At 52.1% G+C, this 18,698-nt stretch overlaps 1 protein-coding gene across 1 annotated transcript; it reads left to right on the forward strand.

Annotated features, from left to right (window-relative positions):
- Positions 1 to 734: 734 nt before the first annotated feature.
- On the forward strand, positions 735 to 18,377 carry ELP6 (elongator acetyltransferase complex subunit 6). Its single transcript, XM_037384322.1, has 7 exons — positions 735 to 851; positions 4,642 to 4,720; positions 6,652 to 6,722; positions 13,309 to 13,439; positions 15,078 to 15,270; positions 16,640 to 16,786; positions 17,402 to 18,377. Exons 1-7 carry the CDS (start codon positions 798 to 800, stop codon positions 17,528 to 17,530), a joined length of 804 nt encoding a protein of 267 aa, XP_037240219.1. The 5' UTR covers positions 735 to 797; the 3' UTR covers positions 17,531 to 18,377.
- The last annotated feature ends 321 nt before the right edge of the window (positions 18,378 to 18,698 follow it).

Genomic DNA, 18,698 nt, shown 5'->3' on the forward strand with positions numbered 1-18,698 from the left:
TATTAAGAGAGTAACAGATCCCTCCCGATATCCTGCTGTCCCAAGGCATATTTTCTGTGCTGTGTAAATGCCGGGCACCGCAGCCCCCAAAGGGGCTACTCTGGGCCAGGGATCAGGGCGGTGAGCCCCTTCCCACCCCAACCACTTCATGACTCGTGACTCAGCGACCAGGGCCGCCGCATCCAGCTGGAGGCCAGTCGCTGCTGGTGGGCCTGGGATCCAGTCCCACTTAGCGCCTTCAGTGACAGCGGGATGGAGGGTTGTGCTGCGGCCCAGGGGCTGGGGCAGGCCGGGGGTGGGGGTGGCTGAGGGGTCCTCATGGAGCCCAACCTTGGGACAGGCCCAGTCCTGTAGCAGGATGGACCCAAGGCACCGGGCGGGGCTGGGGGCTGCCCTGCCGAACCCCCTGGCAGGGAAGGCCCGGTGGACCCCAGGGCGAGTGTGACCAGCGATGTCGCATGCCCCGCGGGCCGCCAGATGGGAGCCGGCCAGTGAGGGGAGCCAGGGCGCTGGGAGGCCGAGCCACCCTCAGAGGCACGGGGGCCTGCCCCGGGGCAGGTGACACCCACGGCCCAGGGCAGCCGGGGCGCTGGGAGGCCGGAGTCACCCCCGAGACACCGGGGCAGGTGACCCCGCGGCCCCCTCAGCGCAGGGTGGGCTGAGCCCAGCCCGGGCGTAGCTGCCCGCCCCGCCAGCAGGCGGCGCTGTCCGACAGCGCACAACGCATGCGCGGGGCCGCAGCGCCTCTGTCCGCCCGGAAGCTCGCGGGTCCCCTTCGTCCGTCGCGGCCGGCCGCCATGTTCGCGGAGCTGAACGAGCTGCTGGGCGTCTGCCCGCAGCGGCCGGAGCCGGTGAGAGGGCGGGCAGACGGGATCGGGGCCACCGTGACGGCGGGGGAGCGTTTGTGGGGCTGCTGGGAGCTGTAGTCCGGGCAGCGCGGGGCGCCGGGAGCCGCGCGGGGCATGCTGGGAGGGGCGGGGCCTCCTCGGGCGGCGGGAGCGGGACGTGGCGGGAGCGGGGCCCTCCGGCTCTTTCCTTCGCCCGGCCCCGCCGCCCCCCACGGCCGGGGCTCCGCTCCCCGCCGCTACGGAGGGGCCGGGCCTTGTCCCCGCAGGCTTCGGCTCCCGGTGTGTCGGTGCGTGGTCGCTGCCTGTGGTGAACTCGCCAGCCACGCTCCTCCGGGCCCTGTGGTGCGTTCTGGAGGTTTCTCTCCCTTGGGATAACTAAGTGTAACCCATCCATATAGTTTTTGTAGTAATGAAATGGCGCTGTACCTAAATGGCCCTTGCCCTGTATAAGCGGTGAAATGCTTCAGGTGAAAAGTTAATAAAATACTCCTGTGTTACACATTTGTCCATGTTTTACCTGATAGGTCGTAGCGTAGATAATAAAAGTTGGTTTGGGGTGGTAATTTATTTTGAAAGTCTGAGTTTTCCCCCATATCTCCTTGTGGGGTGGATGATGCAGGTAGGGAAGGGCTTTCTCCCTGGGCTGGAAGGCACCACAGGTAATTCCATGTCGGGTAATTCTGTGTCAGGTGGTTCTATGTCAGCCTGCCCGGAGCAGGGCAGGGCTGGGCTGCAGGAGGGAGGCCCAGCAGAGAGCTGCTGGATCCAGGTCAGAGCCTCGAAGCACGGCTGGGCTGGTAGAGGTCGTTGGCTAAGGCTCGGTGGTGGTGCTGTCGCTCTGTAAAGGGTAGGGTAATGCTGAGGCTGTGTAAACTCCCAAGTCCCTGTGGTTCCTGTGGGTCACCCACAAACCTGTTTTTGGAGACAGAGGGCTCACCTTGATGGGAATAGGAAATGCTGCAGAGCAAAGGAGATTTGGCCTCAGGATCCTGGGTTTTCACTTGGCAGCCCAGGCAGAATCCAACCGAGGAGCTGAACCAAAGGCTCCTCTACAAAGAGTTGGCTCCTCCTCTCCCATCAGCCAGGGACTTGGACTTCCCACCATGTGCTCCAGATTCCTCTTTGTCGAGGTGTCTGGCAGCAGGAATATGGCTGGCTACAGAACATGTGGTGTTTCCTGATGCCAGAGTTGGAAGGCTGAGTTCATGCACTATGAGATGGAGTAAACTGGTGGTAAATCATGAGTATTCTTGTTTTGCAAGTCCCCCTCTGCACCACTCCATGTCACCACCGATCACTGCATGGAGCCGTGCAGTCTAGAGCTGGGCTCTCCCCCTGGGGAGACACAGCCCATGGTGTGTGCCGAGGTATCTGTCTGTGGCTGGCTGGAAACTGGTGTCCTGCTGTGCTTAAAAAGCATCAGCCCTTTGCAAATCTCTTCTTCCTGTCTCTGCCATCCCAATTTCTGCATCTCCACGGTTAGTTTGTGCCATTTTCATAGTGCTGACGACTGCCTTCACTGCTGGTAGGTGGATGAAGCTGCCGCCTGTGTGGGTGTTTCTGACATGTCACCGCTGAATGCCTGTGACACCCGCTGCTGGCCTGCCAAGGGATTTTGGCAGTTTCTAACAAGTAGCTGCAGCTTCTGCCTTGTAGCCTGCAGGTGGAAAGAGTGTGAAAGCAGAGTGTGGAGGGAGCGGGCTGGGGCAGACAGATGGAGAAGGTGCTACAAGAAGGCCTTGCCTTTGGAAGTGCTTCATCGCTAGCATCGTCTTTCTGGGCTTGAGAAGGATGCACAGAAGGGGGAAGAGAATCAGGCCACGTGTCTGTGGTGGCAGATTGGGGGCTGCGGGGTCTCTGCATGCCAGCAAACGAGGTCCTGGTGGTGGGGCTGGGGCTTACTTGCTTCTCAGCAGGAGAGTTCCTCTTGCCTGGCAACATGGGGAAGCTGCCTGCCCTCAGGACCTCCAGGGCCTCACAGATTCCTGCTGGCTTTGCTGGTAGAACCACAATTCCTGTATTTGTGTCCCGAGGTCTGGTGTTGGTCAAGGCTTTGGGGCAGTTCTGTGGCCACAAGCAGGATGCTGGAGTTGTCTGGAATTGTTGCCTTCCTTCCTTCCACTAGCTGTGCTCTGGAGATGCACGGTTTGGACATTGCCACCCCTTGCTAGCTGGGCATCTAAGTGTGAGGAATGAAGAGTCTTGAGTGCTATGTACGCAGCTGCAGTGTGACAGTGAAGTGAGGGCTGACAGGATTTAAGGGTTGATAACTGGAAGGTTTGCAAAAGCGAAGTAATGTATGCTCTGAATGATAGCATCCTGTGGTGTTCTGTGCAGTGTATGTGGGAGCAAAGGAGAGAGCCTTTCGAGAGCTGGCAGGCAAGGGAGGGTACGTGGGGTGGCATTCAGCCTGCTGTTGCAGGGGGTCATTGCAGGGAAGAAGGAAGCTGAAGAGGATGGAGTCATGTGGAAGATAAACTGCTGAATGTTTAAGCTTGTGCTGTTTGCACTCAGAGACTCCTCTGAGAGACTTAGCCATGGAGGATACATCTCAGCGAGGTGCTCACCAAGGTGGTGCCTCCTGTTACTGTAATGGCCACAGAAGTATAATCCTTTTTTTTGAGTGGGAAAGAACTCTCTGGCTGAAGCAGAGCGGCATTTCTCTACCCTGGCTTCTGCTTTGCATTCCCTGCAGATGTGTTCAATATTTGCCATTCTATTAGCACCGCTTTATAACACGTTTTCAGCATTGGGGAGTTAACTCTGATAGATGGCTTGTGAATGGCCTATGGATAGATTGCTTCTTGCTGCAAAAGACTTTTTCTTTTCTTCTAATAGATTGGGGGGTGCGGAGCAGAGGTTAGGGGAGGCATTAATAAGTCCTTTGTGATTAAAAGCAGCCCTTCTATGATTTCTATCGATTAAAGAAACATCTTGACTAAGATTTTAATGGAAACAAATGCCTTGATGAGACTGGTACTGATAACAAGCATGCACTGATGAACGGAATTAATTTCTTGCATGATCAAAACAAGGTGTATGTACTTTGTGCGGGGAGCTGTGCTCCAGTACACATATTTTGGTGATAAGCTTTTCTGCTCTGAACGTGGCATGTTTGAGGTAGGCCTGGAACAGGGGACAGGGAGGGCTGTTTGGGGCAAGAGAAGTAGCAGCTGTAGCAGGGCTGCCATTGTAAGTGCACAGACGATGCTGGCTGTAGAAGCAGGAGGATGGACTGGGAACAGAGTGCTTGGCTGTTGTACCCCTGCCATCTGTGCCACTTGGAGTAGAAAGATGACTGAATCGGAGGAGACGGGGACAAAGATGGGAAGTGGGAATTGCTCACAGCCACCCGTGATGAGGGCATCCATCAGCAGGGGCATGAATACCTCTGTGCTCTGGGTGTGCTGGGGCACTGGAAAGCGCAGTGCTGCTTCTCGGTGTCCCCTGCAGCAGCTGCCTGTTGCCATGTGGGGAGGTGGCTCTTGGTGGGCACAGAACATGGGAGTCCAGCCGGGTCTCAGTCTAGCGCAAGAGCTTTTAGCTGGTGGGCATGTCTTTCAGAAAGCGGTGAACTCAACATCTTCTGATGCTTCCCTGTGGGATGTGGCCAGAGGAAGTGCTGGCATCCTTTTGTAAAGGGACAGGTGGCTGGAGTGCTGCTTGTCCACTTCTTTCTCTGACTAATACCTGCAGAGTTTCCCCTAGCCTGAGCAGACATCTTGTCTACCAAGATGGAACAGTTTGTGCCCTCATCTTTCTCTCTTAAGTTATTTTGCTGCTTCTTTTCCAGGGTAAATTCACGCTGCTGGGAGACACCAGAACAGATGGCAGCTTCCTGGTGCACCACTTTCTCTCCTTCTACCTCAGAGGTATGTCAGCAGCAGAGTTCTCCAAGGCGAGGGTTTGCCTTTGCCTGCTCCTTCGAGGTTCCTTCAGGGTAAAGTGTTTCTATATGGGCAGAAGCTGGTATTGCAGAGCGTGAGGCATCCCCAGAGTAGCACAAAGCTTTGGGGTCAAGATTTATGGATTACAATCCTGACTTGTGCTTGGAACTTGCTCTGTATCCTTGGGTACATCTTGTAATGTCTGTGCACCTTGTTTTGTCATTAGTGCTGTGAACATTGTAAATCACATGGGCATCTGACAGTGAGGTGTTGACTGTAATTCCTTCACTAGCCAGGTTTTTTATAATGTAATTAAAAAGAACAGGAACAACTAACAAGTAGATAGCTGGTAGTCAGTAAAGAAACAAACAAAGAGCCTGGCGAGTTGCCTGATTGCTTTTCTGCTAACACTTTCACCTGTGAGTAACCTACCAGGCACTGCAGAGCAAGTGCTGGACTCATGGACTCTTCCAGCTTTCTGCTGGCAAAGCAGCTAGACGAGCAAATATGGACCTGTCAGCCTTGAAACTTAGCTCAGAGTGCCGTGCAGGTGACAGAGCTGTGTGCATCCTGCCCCCATAACTGCTGCTTCCTCAGCTATGGCTTTACTCCATTTTTAAAAAATGGTTTTACTTAATGGAAGAGAGCAAAACTGCAGGAAAGCCTGTGGAGAGCAAAGAGCAGGTGGTTGTTGTTGTTATTATTGATGTTATTGTTATTATTAAAAATATCTTAAGGGCGGTGGCAGGAGGACGGGGCCAGGCTCCTGCCAGGGGTGCCCAGTGGCAGGACAAGGGGCAGCGGGCACAGGCTGCACCACAGGCAGCTCCTGCGGAACCTGGGGACAAACTTCTTTCCCCGGAGGGTGCCGGGCGCTGGCACAGGCTGCCCGGAGAGGCTGTGGGGTCTCCTTCTCTGGAGCCATCCCAACCCGCTGGGACGTGGCTCTGTGCAGCCTGCCCTGGGAGAGCTGCTTCAGCAGGGGGGTGGGCTGGGGGGGCTCCAGGGGGCCCTTCCAGCCCCGGCCAGGCTGTGATTCTGTGATTAACCAGCAGCACTGTCCTGGGAGTTTACAGCAGCAAACCTGATAGAGCTGCCCACGTGCCTGGGAAGTCTCACTATCTCTTGTGGGTAGGCAGCCCTTTGGGATTATTAATACATCAGGAGGCAGGTGTGCTTGCTGTCACCCTCACATTTCTACCCCAGGACCTGGGTGCCAGCTACTCTGTGTCTGCAGCCACCCCCATGTTGTCCAGGTACCTGCTTAGTGCTCAAAACCTTTGGGAGCTTCTGAGGAGTCAGTGGGTCAGTGAAGGCTCAGCTGGGGCCGCTGACTTGTTCCACTTAAAATCCATGTCCTGCTCTTCGACAGGGAGAAAAAAATACTGAGTTTGTTTATTCTCAAACCGTAAGGCCATGTTGTCACATGTCAGGTTTTCCAAAATCATGTTTTAGTGAGGTGTCTTTGTCAGAATTGCTTGTTCTCTGTGTTTTTCCAGTCCAGGTCACTTGCCCTATGAGAGCCAAAACAGGAATTTTTGGCACGTCAGTGGTTTCAGTAGTTCGTGTCACGGTCGGCTGTTGGCCTCCTCGAAGTAATATCAGCAAACAGTGCCAGGAGATATCAGGGCAGGATGGCACGAGACAGAAGAAGAGCCTCCTACTTGTTTTATATCATCTTTTTCTTGTTCTTTTCCTTTCTTTTTAAACTGACTAACATTTTCCCTATTGTGGAAATCCTATAGGAAGGTGAAAATTGAAAGCCCAACCATGAGCAAGTGAGGGGCTGCCTAGACTTGTCTCACTTCAAGGCATTTCCAGACATATTTGTATCCTGGCCACTGTGATTTATGTGTTTTGATGATGGCAGCTTGCAAAATTGAAATGGTAATGTGTCTTTTTGTCTTCTCACCCAGCTGGCTGTAAGGTTTGCTTTGTGGCCCTGCTCCAGTCCTTCAGTCACTACAACATCGTAGCACAGAAGCTGGTAAGTGTCTCTGCGTAGGTTAATAATTACAGGTACAGGTAGTTTCTGTTGGGTGGAGAGGAATGAGAATGGGTATCAGGAATTGCATGTGAGCAGAAGTTTCCACATCTTGACAGGGACAGTCGGGATTGCCACTCCTGCGGTAGGGGATGGAGAGCATCCATCCCCAGGAGAAACCCCACTGGAGAAGGGATGTGGTACAGGGCAAAAAACCTGGCTACGAGGCTCTCTGCAAGGGCCTCAGGGGCTCTGCCCCAGAGAGGGCAGAGCGCTGAACAGCTGCTTGCTTTCTTTGTGCTTAGACATTCTGGAGATCAGCATTCTCCAGTGCTGGGCCAAGGCTGGTAGATGTAGTTTCATTAGTGCTCTGAGGGAAAAAACGCTGTTATGTCTGTGTCCTTAGGGCCTCTCTGTACACCTGCAGGATGCACTGGCTGTATGGCACAGGAGCTCCTGAGGCGACTTCGTCCTTTGTCCTGTGGTTACCTTGTGGTTACCTGAATCGCCTGTAGATTCAGAAGGACACCTGTATGCCTCTAGGCCAAGCCATCAGTTTGAGCCGTCTGAGAAGCCACAAGCACTGAAGTACATCCTTAGGGATTTTCCTCCCGTGGTGAGTCAGGCAAGGATTATGTGTACCCTGAAATGAGGAAATGGAGAAACAAAGTAGGCAGGGTCATTTGCAGTGTCAGCAAATCAGTCTGAGCTCTGGCTTTAAAGCACATCTCTCAGCTTTTGTACAGTGCTCAGATGTGAAATACTGCAGTTGGGAAGTCCAGGTGACCCTCTGGGGCCGAGGGGATGAGGGCGTGCATGCATTGGTTCTCCCTTCTCTTGCAATAACGGTGTCTTCCCCACTGTAAATGTGGGTTGAGTTTCGGTGCTTGCTAAACAACTGTATTTTATTTACTACCCAGTTTTTACCTTTTCAAAAGATCAGTGTTCTGAGAGCTCAGACCTGAGTAAAATAAAATGGACTGAGCAAGCAAAGCATTTCCACTTGGAGCTTTAATTCACAGGCAGATACTCAACATGTGATTCCCCTGCAGAGCAGATTCCCCACTGCTGAGCAAACCAGCCTCTGCAAGCACTGAATAGTTCTGGCCTTTGATTGCAGAGAGAGGAAATCTTAGTGGGGAACTTGCTAAGTGGGACAGAAAACGGGGCATAGCAACTGGTGTAGGTAGGAGATTCAGCTGTTAAAGGTGGGATCCTTGCCTGCTCTAAAAGCAGAATCGCGTTTGTTGGCGTGTTTCCTGATGTGGTGAAATTTCCTGATGTGCAGCTTGTGTGTATGCTTATAATAGGTGCTGTTGTCATCTCCCTCGTGAGAGAGTCTGAGAAGGGAGAGAACATGAGGATTAGCTGGAGCACGTGTGCAATGCAAATTGAAATGATTTGCTGTCTGATGCTTCAATAAAAAGGTTACTGATGTGAAGGGAGCTGATAAGAAGAACAATACAATGTCCCATTGGTTTCAAGTCTGAGTCAGTCTTACATTATAACTTCACAGGTGCCTGTGTGGTCAGTTGTGAATTCTTTCTAAGTTCTGAGGATTTGGAGGTTGTAACGTCAGTTAGTTATATCTGTCCGAGTTTCAGTAAGATCTTGTCTTTGCTTTAATCCTTCTTTGCCTAAATGAACACATCTGGCTCAGTAAAGGTGGGTTTTGGCAGCATAGTTTCACTCTAGACTTGCTTAAGAATTTGCTGCTGTACATCTCTACGGGAGACCAGTTGGGATGTCATTTACGTGTCTGCAGCAAACACTGATTTCGGGCAGTACCCTGAGCTGTGTCATGCTGCAGTGAGGTGAGCTGCGTGCTCCACCAAATCACTCCCATCACGTTCTCTTTCTCCATGGCAAGCTCAAGACCAGCTGCCTGGTTCTCTGTGTTGGCCAGGAGAGTTGCAGGGGTTAGGCTGTAGTTCCTCCAGGAATTTGGGAGAATCTGGTCTGTGTGCAGCCACCTGCGTTATGTTATCCTATCCACAGGTTCGATCTCCCATGTATAATCATTCCTAGCGGGAGATTACGCACTTAAGAAAGACTGCAGTTGGAAGAGCTTCATAACTTAGTGATGCTCCTCTTTCTGCTGGGAATGGGGTGGTACCAGGCCTGGGAGGAAGGGTCCTGGAGCCAGGGTTGTATTATGCAGTCTTTACAGTAATGTTTTGTGGATCTGGTCCGTGTAGCACTTGATATATGGTGATATACTAAATATTTATACATAATTGAAGTAATGCTTGCCTTATGTGCTGCTTCCCCACAGCGCTGCCAGGTCTTACCAGTCCAGAACCAGTTCCTTAGGTGTTAGCTAAATGCAGTGATGGATTTTTACTTGTAGGAAAAAGCTTCCCTGGATTTTTGTGCTGTGTTGGCTCTGCAATACTGGCTTCATGCTTTTCCTTTTCTGCAAATCCCGCTCTTTTCATGAGGATCTGCACTTAATTTTAAGGGACAGTTAATGTTATTTGTCGTGACCTTGTAGAGAACATGGGGGCTGTAGCAAGACTAATGGCACCAGGGCAGCTTACCAGATTGATGTTCCCACCCTCTTTTGTTTTAAAGGAAAAACATATTTGTCCCCATTTGGTCTCCCTCTTGTCTGCTCCCCTGTCCCCTGCCACAGCGCTGAGCTCACAGACCAGAGGACATTGCCTGGTCACCTCTGTGTTCCCCTGCAGGTAGTCGGACTTGAGAAGAGACCTTGGCCGGTTGCCTGATCACAGATTGTTGTACTTTGTACCACAGCTGCGTTCGCTGTTTGAGCTAATGACCACTGCCTCACATGCTCCATTACTAGTTCTCTCCCACAAATATTTTGCTTTCTCTTATGAAACGGCCAGCAGCAAGTGGCGGTTCTGGTTCGAAGGGACATCACTGCTGGCAGGCTGGTGGGCCGCCACGCTGCCTGGCTGGCAGCATCCCAGATGGACAAGAACAATTGTGCTCCATTGCAGAGCTTGCAGCTCCTGTCATGCTGAGCTGCTTTTTCAGAAGCATTTCTGGGCTTGATCGATAAATGACAGATTGCCAGAGATAATGTCTATGTGCTCTCAGTGACAATGGAGTGTGGTAGTGTGAGATAATGAAAGCTTTCAGTGCTGGTAATGCATGCTGTTTGGGTGCTCTGCAACACCATGGCTCTGCAGCAGGGACGTGTGTAGTGTCTATGGCAGTCAGGAAGGTGCCATTGGTCATTTTGAGCACTTTTTCCACTGTCTCCGAGCTGTCCTGATGCGTCCTGAGGTTACATCAGGTGGGCTGCTAGCTGGGAGAGAAGGAGAGGTTTGTTGTGGTCGATAACTGCGGTGGGCTGTGTCCAGGTCTCCATCCAATGCTGTCTCTCTGGGGGACCTAATTCCCCAGTTGGAAAATGAGACTGGACTTGCTAAGTCCATCCAGGAACATCATGGCACTGAGGGGGATTGAATTCCTTGTCTGACCTACAAGCACATTACCCTGGCTGCCTTCCTGTCATGCTGTGGCCCTTCTCTCTGTCATCCAGGGAGGCCCTGGTGTAAGAGCACTAAGCTGCTGGGTATTTTAAAGAGGGGACACTGTTTTCTTGCTGATACGAAGTATAGAGTTTGTGTGTGCAGGAAGAAGTGGCTGAAGCAAAGTTAAAATCAGTTCCTGAATTATTGGCATCAATAGTGAATTTAGCCACGACTGCAGCAAAGTGTTTCAGCAAGTGCCGAGTCCTGTGGCCTCCAGAAATCCACAAGGGGATGAGGTCTGTGAGACTGCTTTGCAACCAGCCCTGCTGTATGGCATGTCAGGTATTTGCCAGCTGTTCCCCGCTCCTGGCCTGCCACATAAAGGTTCTTCTGTCCTTGGCTAGAAATTTTTCCGTCTTGCAATTGCCCAAGAGGCTTCCCTTAGCTCTCTGTTCCTGCCCTGCTTTCTGGCATGGTTTTAGTGAGCAAATATCACCTGCAAAAGCCAAATCCCTCTGCCTGCAGCCCACATCAGCCTCTGCTGGGCTCGGGGCTGGTGGGAAGTATGCAGGGAGAGCAAAGGGCCCTGCACTCTGTAAGAGTCATTCATGGGAATTACTGCTCCTGGCTTGCCTGGGAGAAGGGGAAAAGGGCGGAGGCAATGTGGATTAGATGAGGCAAGAGTGTGCTGCAACACTTGCTGGTTGATGCTGTTCATTGAGAAGGTGCTTGAAGACAAAAGGGATATGTCTGAAATCGTGGGCTGGTGCCTTGCCTGAGGCTCTCCTTCCCGGAGTTTGCATGGCAGGTGGGACCAATTTCCTCCCAGAAGCATGTGTGGAAGACCAGGAAAAAGAAGGGCAAGCTCAGAGCTGATTTAAAAACTGGATCTGAGGTGGGCACATCAGACAGCCTTCGCCCTAGCATAGCCTCTGCTAGTCCAGGATGCTTGTCAGAATATCCCGTGGCCATGATGGAAGATGTTGCCTCCGATCCGTTGTTTTCTAATTGCCGTAGACAGCGTTTTCTGGCAGCAGCCCTGATGAATGGATCTCTCCCCCTCACATTTCAGCGGGGAGGGAAAGCAGTGGAAATCTGTCTTTCCTCTCATTAGCACTGAACGTGTGGCAACTGATAAGCCTTGCAGGAGCTCAGGGTTAATCTTCCTGGAAAGGACCTCGTTCTTATCTACCCAGACCTTCTCTCTGGAGGTCCTCATGTGGAAATGCTATGCTCACAAAGCAGCTGGGCCCAGCCCCTTGTAGGGATTGTCTCATTGATCAAATGCTTAAGATGTGGCTGTACAATTATTATTTTTTTAAAATAAAAAAAGGGAAGGGGGTTTAAAACATTTTCATGTCAGGATAACAGGAATGTCAAGCAGGTGAAACAGAGGGTAGAAAGCAGGAGACAGAAGGGGACACATCACTTTGCTGCAACTCTCTCTCGTGTGTGAGCAGAGAGAGCATGGTGACTCTCAGGGGTGCCGTGAGGACTGGGAAATGCTTGGAAAACCTCCAGAGTCTTTTCAAAGGAAGGTGTTGGGACAGTGCCAAGCGCAGTGCTCTGCTCAGCACTCGAGGTCCTGGAGGAAGAGCTGCTAACAAGCCTTTCCCTTGCTGGGCCACGCAGACTCTGTGCTCAACTGTCTTGCAGCTCCTAGCATGATTGCTTAGGAAATAAGCAAAAATCTGTGTATTCTGTGATGCTTAAAAAGTTCCTGGTCAAAAGCACCAGCACTGCCAGTGTGTGCCTCTTCCAGCGTTCAGACAGAAGCCAGTCCTGGCTTAAGGTAAGGGCTCCTGCTTCTGCCCTAGGGCTCACCTCTGTTCCTGACCAGTCCTGCTCAGCCACCTTCTTCTGAGGGCTCTCACAATCTTGCAGCATCCCAAAGGGATGTTTTCTCTCAGGGAATATGGGAACTGCTTTCTCAGGATCCTTGTTTCTGGTTCCCTGCCTCTGGCTCACCAGTTCTGCCTGTCAAGCAATACTGCATTGAGCTGAATCTTCCTGAACCCTTTGTAAACCCGTCTGTCTTGCCATCTTGTCCACCTACCTGCTGCGTTGCACAACAGCCCTTTTTCCAGGCTGCTGAGACGCTGCAAATCTTGGCATTAATGCTTCTTGGTTCCATTTTAAGAAATCACAGTCCTGTTGTGAAATGTGGGTAGCAATTTTGCCAAGCAAATTTCCTGCTGGAAAATGCACAGTTTGGGTGAGGTTTGAAGATAATGTGCATGAGATGTCTTTGCACAATCACGTCAGTAACAGGTAATAAATTTTCTCCTTGAAAGGTAAACTGATGCAGTTACCAGTTAAGCTGAGGAGCTATAGAATGGTTGGCAAAAGTAGCCCTTGCTGATGAAAGAAAGGAGGATGAGACAAGAGTTCATGAACTAGATCTGCAGCTGGGGTCTTCTGCGTCTCTGCTGCAACTCTGCCAGGGCTTTCTCTGTTGGAGCTGGACGTGCCCAGTGTGTGGCTCTCAAGGTCGGCCTCATCATCAACGGGGACTGAGAGCAGGAAATCTCAGCTTGAGTTTGAGCATCCCCAGGCAGCTTGTCATGGTCCCTTCTTCTGCGAAGGGAGTCAGGGCTGAGGCTGCTTGCACAATCCCAGGTGTTGTGCAAGTGTTGGGGTGCCCAGCCCATGGTGTTCTCCAGATCCAGGCCATGCCTTGCTCAGGTGTGTGGGTTGTGCCAGTCATTATTCCCACAACAGTGATTCAGAGATAGTGGAAACCAAAGGCTTTTGCCACCCAAGAAGAGAGGGCGAAGAAATTGCTCACAGTAGCGTTTCTTGGGGCAGTCTGGAGAAGCCTGTACCCACCCTCTCCCATCCTCTGGAGTTTTTTCTCCCATACAATGAGACTGTCTTCCCAGGAGCAATTCCAGGATGTTCAAGTACCCAAATCATGGTGTTCATTTTCTTATCTCCTGGCAAAATACAGGAGAGCAAATGTGTCCAACACTGTGTGTAACTGAACTGCCTGTTTCATCCCCCTGTGGAGGACTCACTGAAGCATTGACTTTTACTAGCACATTTAGAGACTTGATAAAAATCAGCTGTCGATCTGCTTGGTTCTGTTTGCACCATTCCTCCTAAGCTGTTCACTCTGCAACATAATGTTTTCTTCTCTTGAGGGAGTCAGTCTGACAGCTGCCAAAGAACGGGGGCAACTTGTCTTCTTGGAAGGCCTCAAGTCCTGCCTTGACCTCTTGTTTGGAGAGGAGGAGGAGCAGTCAGGAGAGCCCAGTCCTCTTCAGTTTATAAGGTAAACCTGACCAGTTGGTGGTTCTTCTGGGGCTCAGCAGGGCCCCCAGCACAGAGCATTTCCCTCCTTGTGTCTCCTGCCACCACAACCAACACTGAGAGCGTCAGCAAGGTCCATGGCTGAGACCCCGTCTCCCTTTGGGCTTCCCTCCAAGGCCCAAGGACTCAGTAGCTGGACACCTGAGTGAAGGGAAATGCCAGTGACACACACATTGCTGTGCTTGTCCTACCCTGTCTCTCCCTGCTGCTCAAAGAGGGATTCTGTTCCCCTTCTCAAGCATTTTAGGGCAAATTCTGCCCCTGCCCTCATGGCCAAGTGTGTCATAGGTCTAGAGAAAATTCATTTCAGCACTAAACAGTTTTTGTCAAATACAACTCCATCCCAGCAATTTTATTCCTTTATTATTATTATGAGTTTTATTCTCATCCAAGAGAACAGCGCTGCTTTAACTGTGCTGGCTTTTGTTTTTATTCTCACTTCACTTTCTCCGTGTCTGACGATGATAGAAAAAATTACACTGAGGGCTGTTAAATTGGCAGATACTGCCCTGTGTAACCACTGCCAAGTACTTGCTCAGTTCCTGTATGCTTCTGGCTCTCTGTTGTTTCAGAGTCCTGCTGGGGCAGGTGGGCCTTTGGTGAGACCTAGGGCAGGTGCTGAAACCCCGCAGACCCCTGTGCTGTGGGACTGTGCCCCCCTTTGGGTCCATGTGAGCGGGCATTGCTGGAATGCAGTAGCATCAGGCACTGGGACAAGCTGGAGAAGTGAGTCCATGGGAACCTCATGAGATTCAACAAGGCCAAATGCAAGGTCCTGCACCTGGGTTGAGTCAACCCTCAGTATCAACACAGGCTGGGCAGTGAAGTGATTGAGAGCAGCCCTGAGGAGAGGGACTGGGGGTGCTGGTGGGCGAGAAGCTGGACGTGACCCGGCCACGTGCGCTCACAGCCCAGAAAGCCCCCCGTGCCCTGGGCTGCATCCCCAGCAGCATGGCTGCCGGGGCGAGGGAGGGGGCTCTGCCCCTCTGCCCCGCTCTGCTGAGACCCCCCTGCAGCGCCGCCTCCAGCTCTGGGGCCCCCAGCATAAGGAGGGCACAGACCTGTTGGAGCGGGGCCAGAGGAGGCCACGGAGATGGCCAGAGGGCTGGAGCCCCTCTGCTGCGCAGCCGGGCTGGGAGCGCTGGGGCTGTTCAGCCCGGAGAAGGGAAGGCTCCTGGAGACCCTGGAGCACCTTCCAGCACCCAAAGGGGCCGGCGAGGAAGCTGGGGAGGGGCTTTTCCCAAGGGCCTGCAGCGCCAGGACAAGGGGGAACGGCTTTGCGCTGAGAGAGGGCAGATGGAGATCAGAGCTGAGGGAGAAATCCTTCCCTGTGAGGGCGGCGAGGCGCCGGCACGGGCTGCCCAGAGCAGCTGTGGGTGCCCCAGCCCTGGCAGTGCCCAAGGCCAGGCAGGATGGGGCAGGAGGGTTTCACCACACACAGATGAGTAAAGGAGCAGTGACTGTAGGGAAATGTAGGACCTGGTGATTGTCACGGCAGGCAGGGTGCAGGCTGGCATTCCCTGCGTTGGGTCAGTGGGTGACGAGGGGGACACACAATGCATGCATGGGCCAAGCCGGCTGAGACCTCCTTCTTTTCCAGTGAGAGTGCTTCTGACCTCAAAGCCTTGTTTGACTTCGTCCACGTGTCCCTGACCCCTGCTGGCAGCGATTCCTGGAAGGGCCCCGTCCTGCTGGTGGACGACCTCAGTGTCCTGCTCAGCCTAGGTGCCAGGCCGGTGGCGGTGCTGGACTTCATCCACTACTGCAGAGTCACCGTCTGCTCCCAGCTGAAGGTACTGCTCCTTCTGCATGCAGCCTCCTGTACAGAAAAGCCTCTGGAGCAAAGCCTGACTTTTCTTTTTCCACCTGTGCATGATGAGGTTTTTGGAAGGCTTTAGGTACCCAAGAAATTCAAATCATTGCTGTAGGGCTACTCTCAGGGAGCTGTGCTAGTCCCTGGAGTACCTGTGTAGGGTCCTCTGCAACTGGTTTCCCAGGAGGTGCTGTGCAGAGAAGGGCTTTCTCTGTCCCTGAAGTGTGAGCAGGGATTCGAGGTATAAAGGAGTGTTTCTTAGAGCTCCTGTCTCTCCAGAGATCTCTACTCACACCTACATTTGTGTGCATGTGGGAGGGCAGGGAAGGAAGCAGGTTACGAAGGCAGTGAGGGGCTGGTGAATCTCACAGGGGACAGAAATGAAGGTCCATTTGGAGGGCACGTACGTCTCTGCTTCCACCGATCTTCAGCATCGCTCTGTGTTGCACTGGCTGGTTTCTAAGGGCATATGACAACGCAGCACTTCTGTGAAGATCTCCCCAGTGATGTGCTAACTTCTGAGAGCATCACAGCCAAAAATGGTTAGTTACATCTGTGCTTTGCTATTTACATTGCAGCGTCCCCCACCCTGGCCACTTCTCTCTCTGCTTGAGTGAGAAAGATGGTGTCGGGTTTTGTTATCCTGAACTTCATATGGTGCCAAGGTGTTTGTGCTGTAAATGCTGACAAGGAATGTTCTGCTTGCTGAGAATATTTACTTCCAAACCGGCTAAAAATTATGATAAATCATGCTAACAGACTTCTATTTCTGTCTAAGATGTTCTGAAGATTTAAAGTACATTTTAATTGACTGGGAATTTCATGTTATTTTAAGTCCTTGGTGACCTGCATGGGCTGAAGCAGAGACTCTTGGGATATATTTTTAATAGAGTTGGTGTTGCGTTGGGAAGCTCTTTGCTTCTTGTGAGAGCTGTGAAGGTTCCAGCATTACAGCTCTGGCTGCGTCCATTTGGCCATGTCTTTATTTAGCTGCTCTGAATTCATTCAGAGTTGCCATTTGCGTGGCCTGACAGACTGGTTTAACTAGACGGCTGCCTCGTAACAAAGGCTTGATTTATTTTTAGGCTGCACATTACATATATGTGTGTGTATGTGTATATGTATACACAATCTGTATACAGCAAGCTGTTTCAGAGTTTTATATATGTATCTGCTGTTTATTTTCCCAGTGGATTTTAGCTCAGAACCAGCTGCTGTGCTGGGGGATGTCTTAAGTAGCTTAGTTAGCAACGGGAGCTTGCACAAATGCCCTGCTATCTCCCCTTCCTTACGCTGAGCGGATTAGGAGTCAGCCAGGGGCTCATCGTTGCCTGGTGCTCTCGTTCCAGGGGAACATTGTGGTGCTGGTTCACAGCAACGAGGATTCAGAAGATGAGGAAAATGAACTGGTTGTGAATTCCCTGTGCCATCACAGTGACCTGATCCTGTGGGTAGAGGGGCTGGTGACTGGCTTCTGCAAGGATGTTCATGGGCAGGTAACGCACAGGAGAGCATGGAGAGGTTGCACATGGTATTGTCACATACAGCACTGCCTGCAGGCACGAGGGTGGGCAAGACATGCTCCCTGGGGTGGCCCAGGGCTAGCCTGGTCTGCAGCATGGTTAAGGACTAACAAGCAGCCTTGCTGCGGTCACCAGGATCTGCTGGAGCACCTGGGCTCTTACGGCTGTGACTCTGCTTCTGCGGAGATGTTCAGGGGCCATCCTGCCACCTGGGACTCCCCCATCTCTGGAATCTGGAAAGAGTTTATACAGCAGCTGCAGCACAGGCTGTCTCCTGCTCCAAGGTGATGGCAAAGAAAAATACCTATTTCGTAGGAAGCTTCCCCAAACTGCCTTTGTCAGTGGATCTCAGCCTGGCCCGTAGCGATCTCTTCTGGGCTGGGAGAGCAGCTGAATCCCTGGGGCTTGGCTCCTGCCTGGTCTTTTGTCAGCGGCTGCCACCAAAGGGACTGGTTACAGGCAGCTGTATGATTATTTTTTTTTAATCAGTGATCCCCTTTCCCTGCAGGCCAGCAAGAGGCATGGGCATGAGGGTGCTGTGACTGGGGTAGCCAAAGGGATGATACTCCTGTTCCTTTCCCTTTGCAGATTAAAATAATTAAGAGAGTGTCCTTGGAGCTGACGGCAGAGCAGGATCTCGTCCAGATCTACCAGTATAAGATTCAGGACAAGAATGTCACCTTTTTTGCTAGAGGGCTGTCAGCTGCAGTCCTGTGATGCTGTGATACTGCACACCGCTGTGAGAGCAATGCAGAGCATGGCTGGGGAGCCTGGTACCTCTAGACTTTGATATGCCACCAAACCAGCCCGGCTGCTTCACCAGTGCCTTCCAGGAGCAGTGCAGCAAACTGACCCAGGAGGGAAGCTTAAACCCTTGTTGAACTGCATGCCAACGAGGGGATTAGCCTGCTGAAAGCTTGCTGCATCCCTTTTGTCCTCCCACCCTGTTCCCAACGTATGCAGGCCAAGAAACAGAGCAAAAACTTGCAAGAATGGCGCTTAAAGCGTGTAAATACAGGCAGGGGGGATGCCTTGCGGGCTAGGCGTGCCTCACCTTTTCCCAGTGTGTTAGGGCACCGCAGTGCCAGGCATTGCTGCGTGGAGGCATCACCCCACCCTCCCACTGGTGTTTAACGAGATGACACAGCACGGGTGGAGGCAGGGATGATCCAGGAGTGTGTTGCAATTCTTACCTTTCTCCCAGCTCTAGTATGGGAGAGATTTGCTCAACTCCCATCTTCCACACCATTAAAAAATCTATAGCTACACATAGACCTTGCTGCAGTAAGACCTAGAGGCTGCCTTGCTTGGCTGATTCCTTGTTTTGTTACTCTCCCTCTCTCCACGTGAAACCCCAGTGCCCGGGTGTGTTTAATGTGTGGCTTCCCAAGGTCATCCTTGGCTTTGGGTGACGGACAGACACTGGCACATGAGCTTCTGTTTCAGCCGCTGCTTCCCAATTGTGAATCCATTACCAGCAGTTATATGACCTGCCTGTATTGAAGCATTATTGGGGGCTAATAATCACTAATTTTAATTAGATAAAGGTGCAGTCATTAAGTAACTGTGGATCTCTGTATGGGAAGTGCTCCCCACAGGCTCCTTGACAGGGCAGAGAAATGGGCATCTCCCAAGTCTGGGTGAGGAGGTGGCTTTGGGTCCCCCTAACCTTCCCCACGAATGCCAGGGCAGTTCTGGGAGCAGAGCTCAGACCTGGAGGTCTCCTGGTAGAAGCTCCAGTGGGACATAAATAACATCCTGCATGCTTGTGAGACAAGAGCGACCTGCTAGGTCCTTTGCAGCTCCAGAGCTGGGGTAGCAGCTCCGGCAGTGGGACGTGTTCCTGCTTTTCCCACACAGAAATGCTGTGGGGCTCAGTGACCCA

Source organism: Falco rusticolus, chromosome 4 (assembly GCF_015220075.1).
Source record: "Falco rusticolus isolate bFalRus1 chromosome 4, bFalRus1.pri, whole genome shotgun sequence".
Classification (NCBI taxonomy): Eukaryota; Metazoa; Chordata; class Aves; order Falconiformes; family Falconidae; genus Falco; species Falco rusticolus.

Coding starts and splice junctions, on each gene's coding strand:
- ELP6 (XM_037384322.1), top strand. CDS start 798: ATGTTCGCGGAGCTGAACGAGCTGCTGGGCGTCTGCCCGCAGCGGCCG. Junction 4,721..6,651: donor TCTCTCCTTCTACCTCAGAG/GTATGTCAGCAG, acceptor CTTCTCACCCAG/CTGGCTGTAAGGTTTGCTTT. Junction 15,271..16,639: donor CCGTCTGCTCCCAGCTGAAG/GTACTGCTCCTT, acceptor CTCTCGTTCCAG/GGGAACATTGTGGTGCTGGT.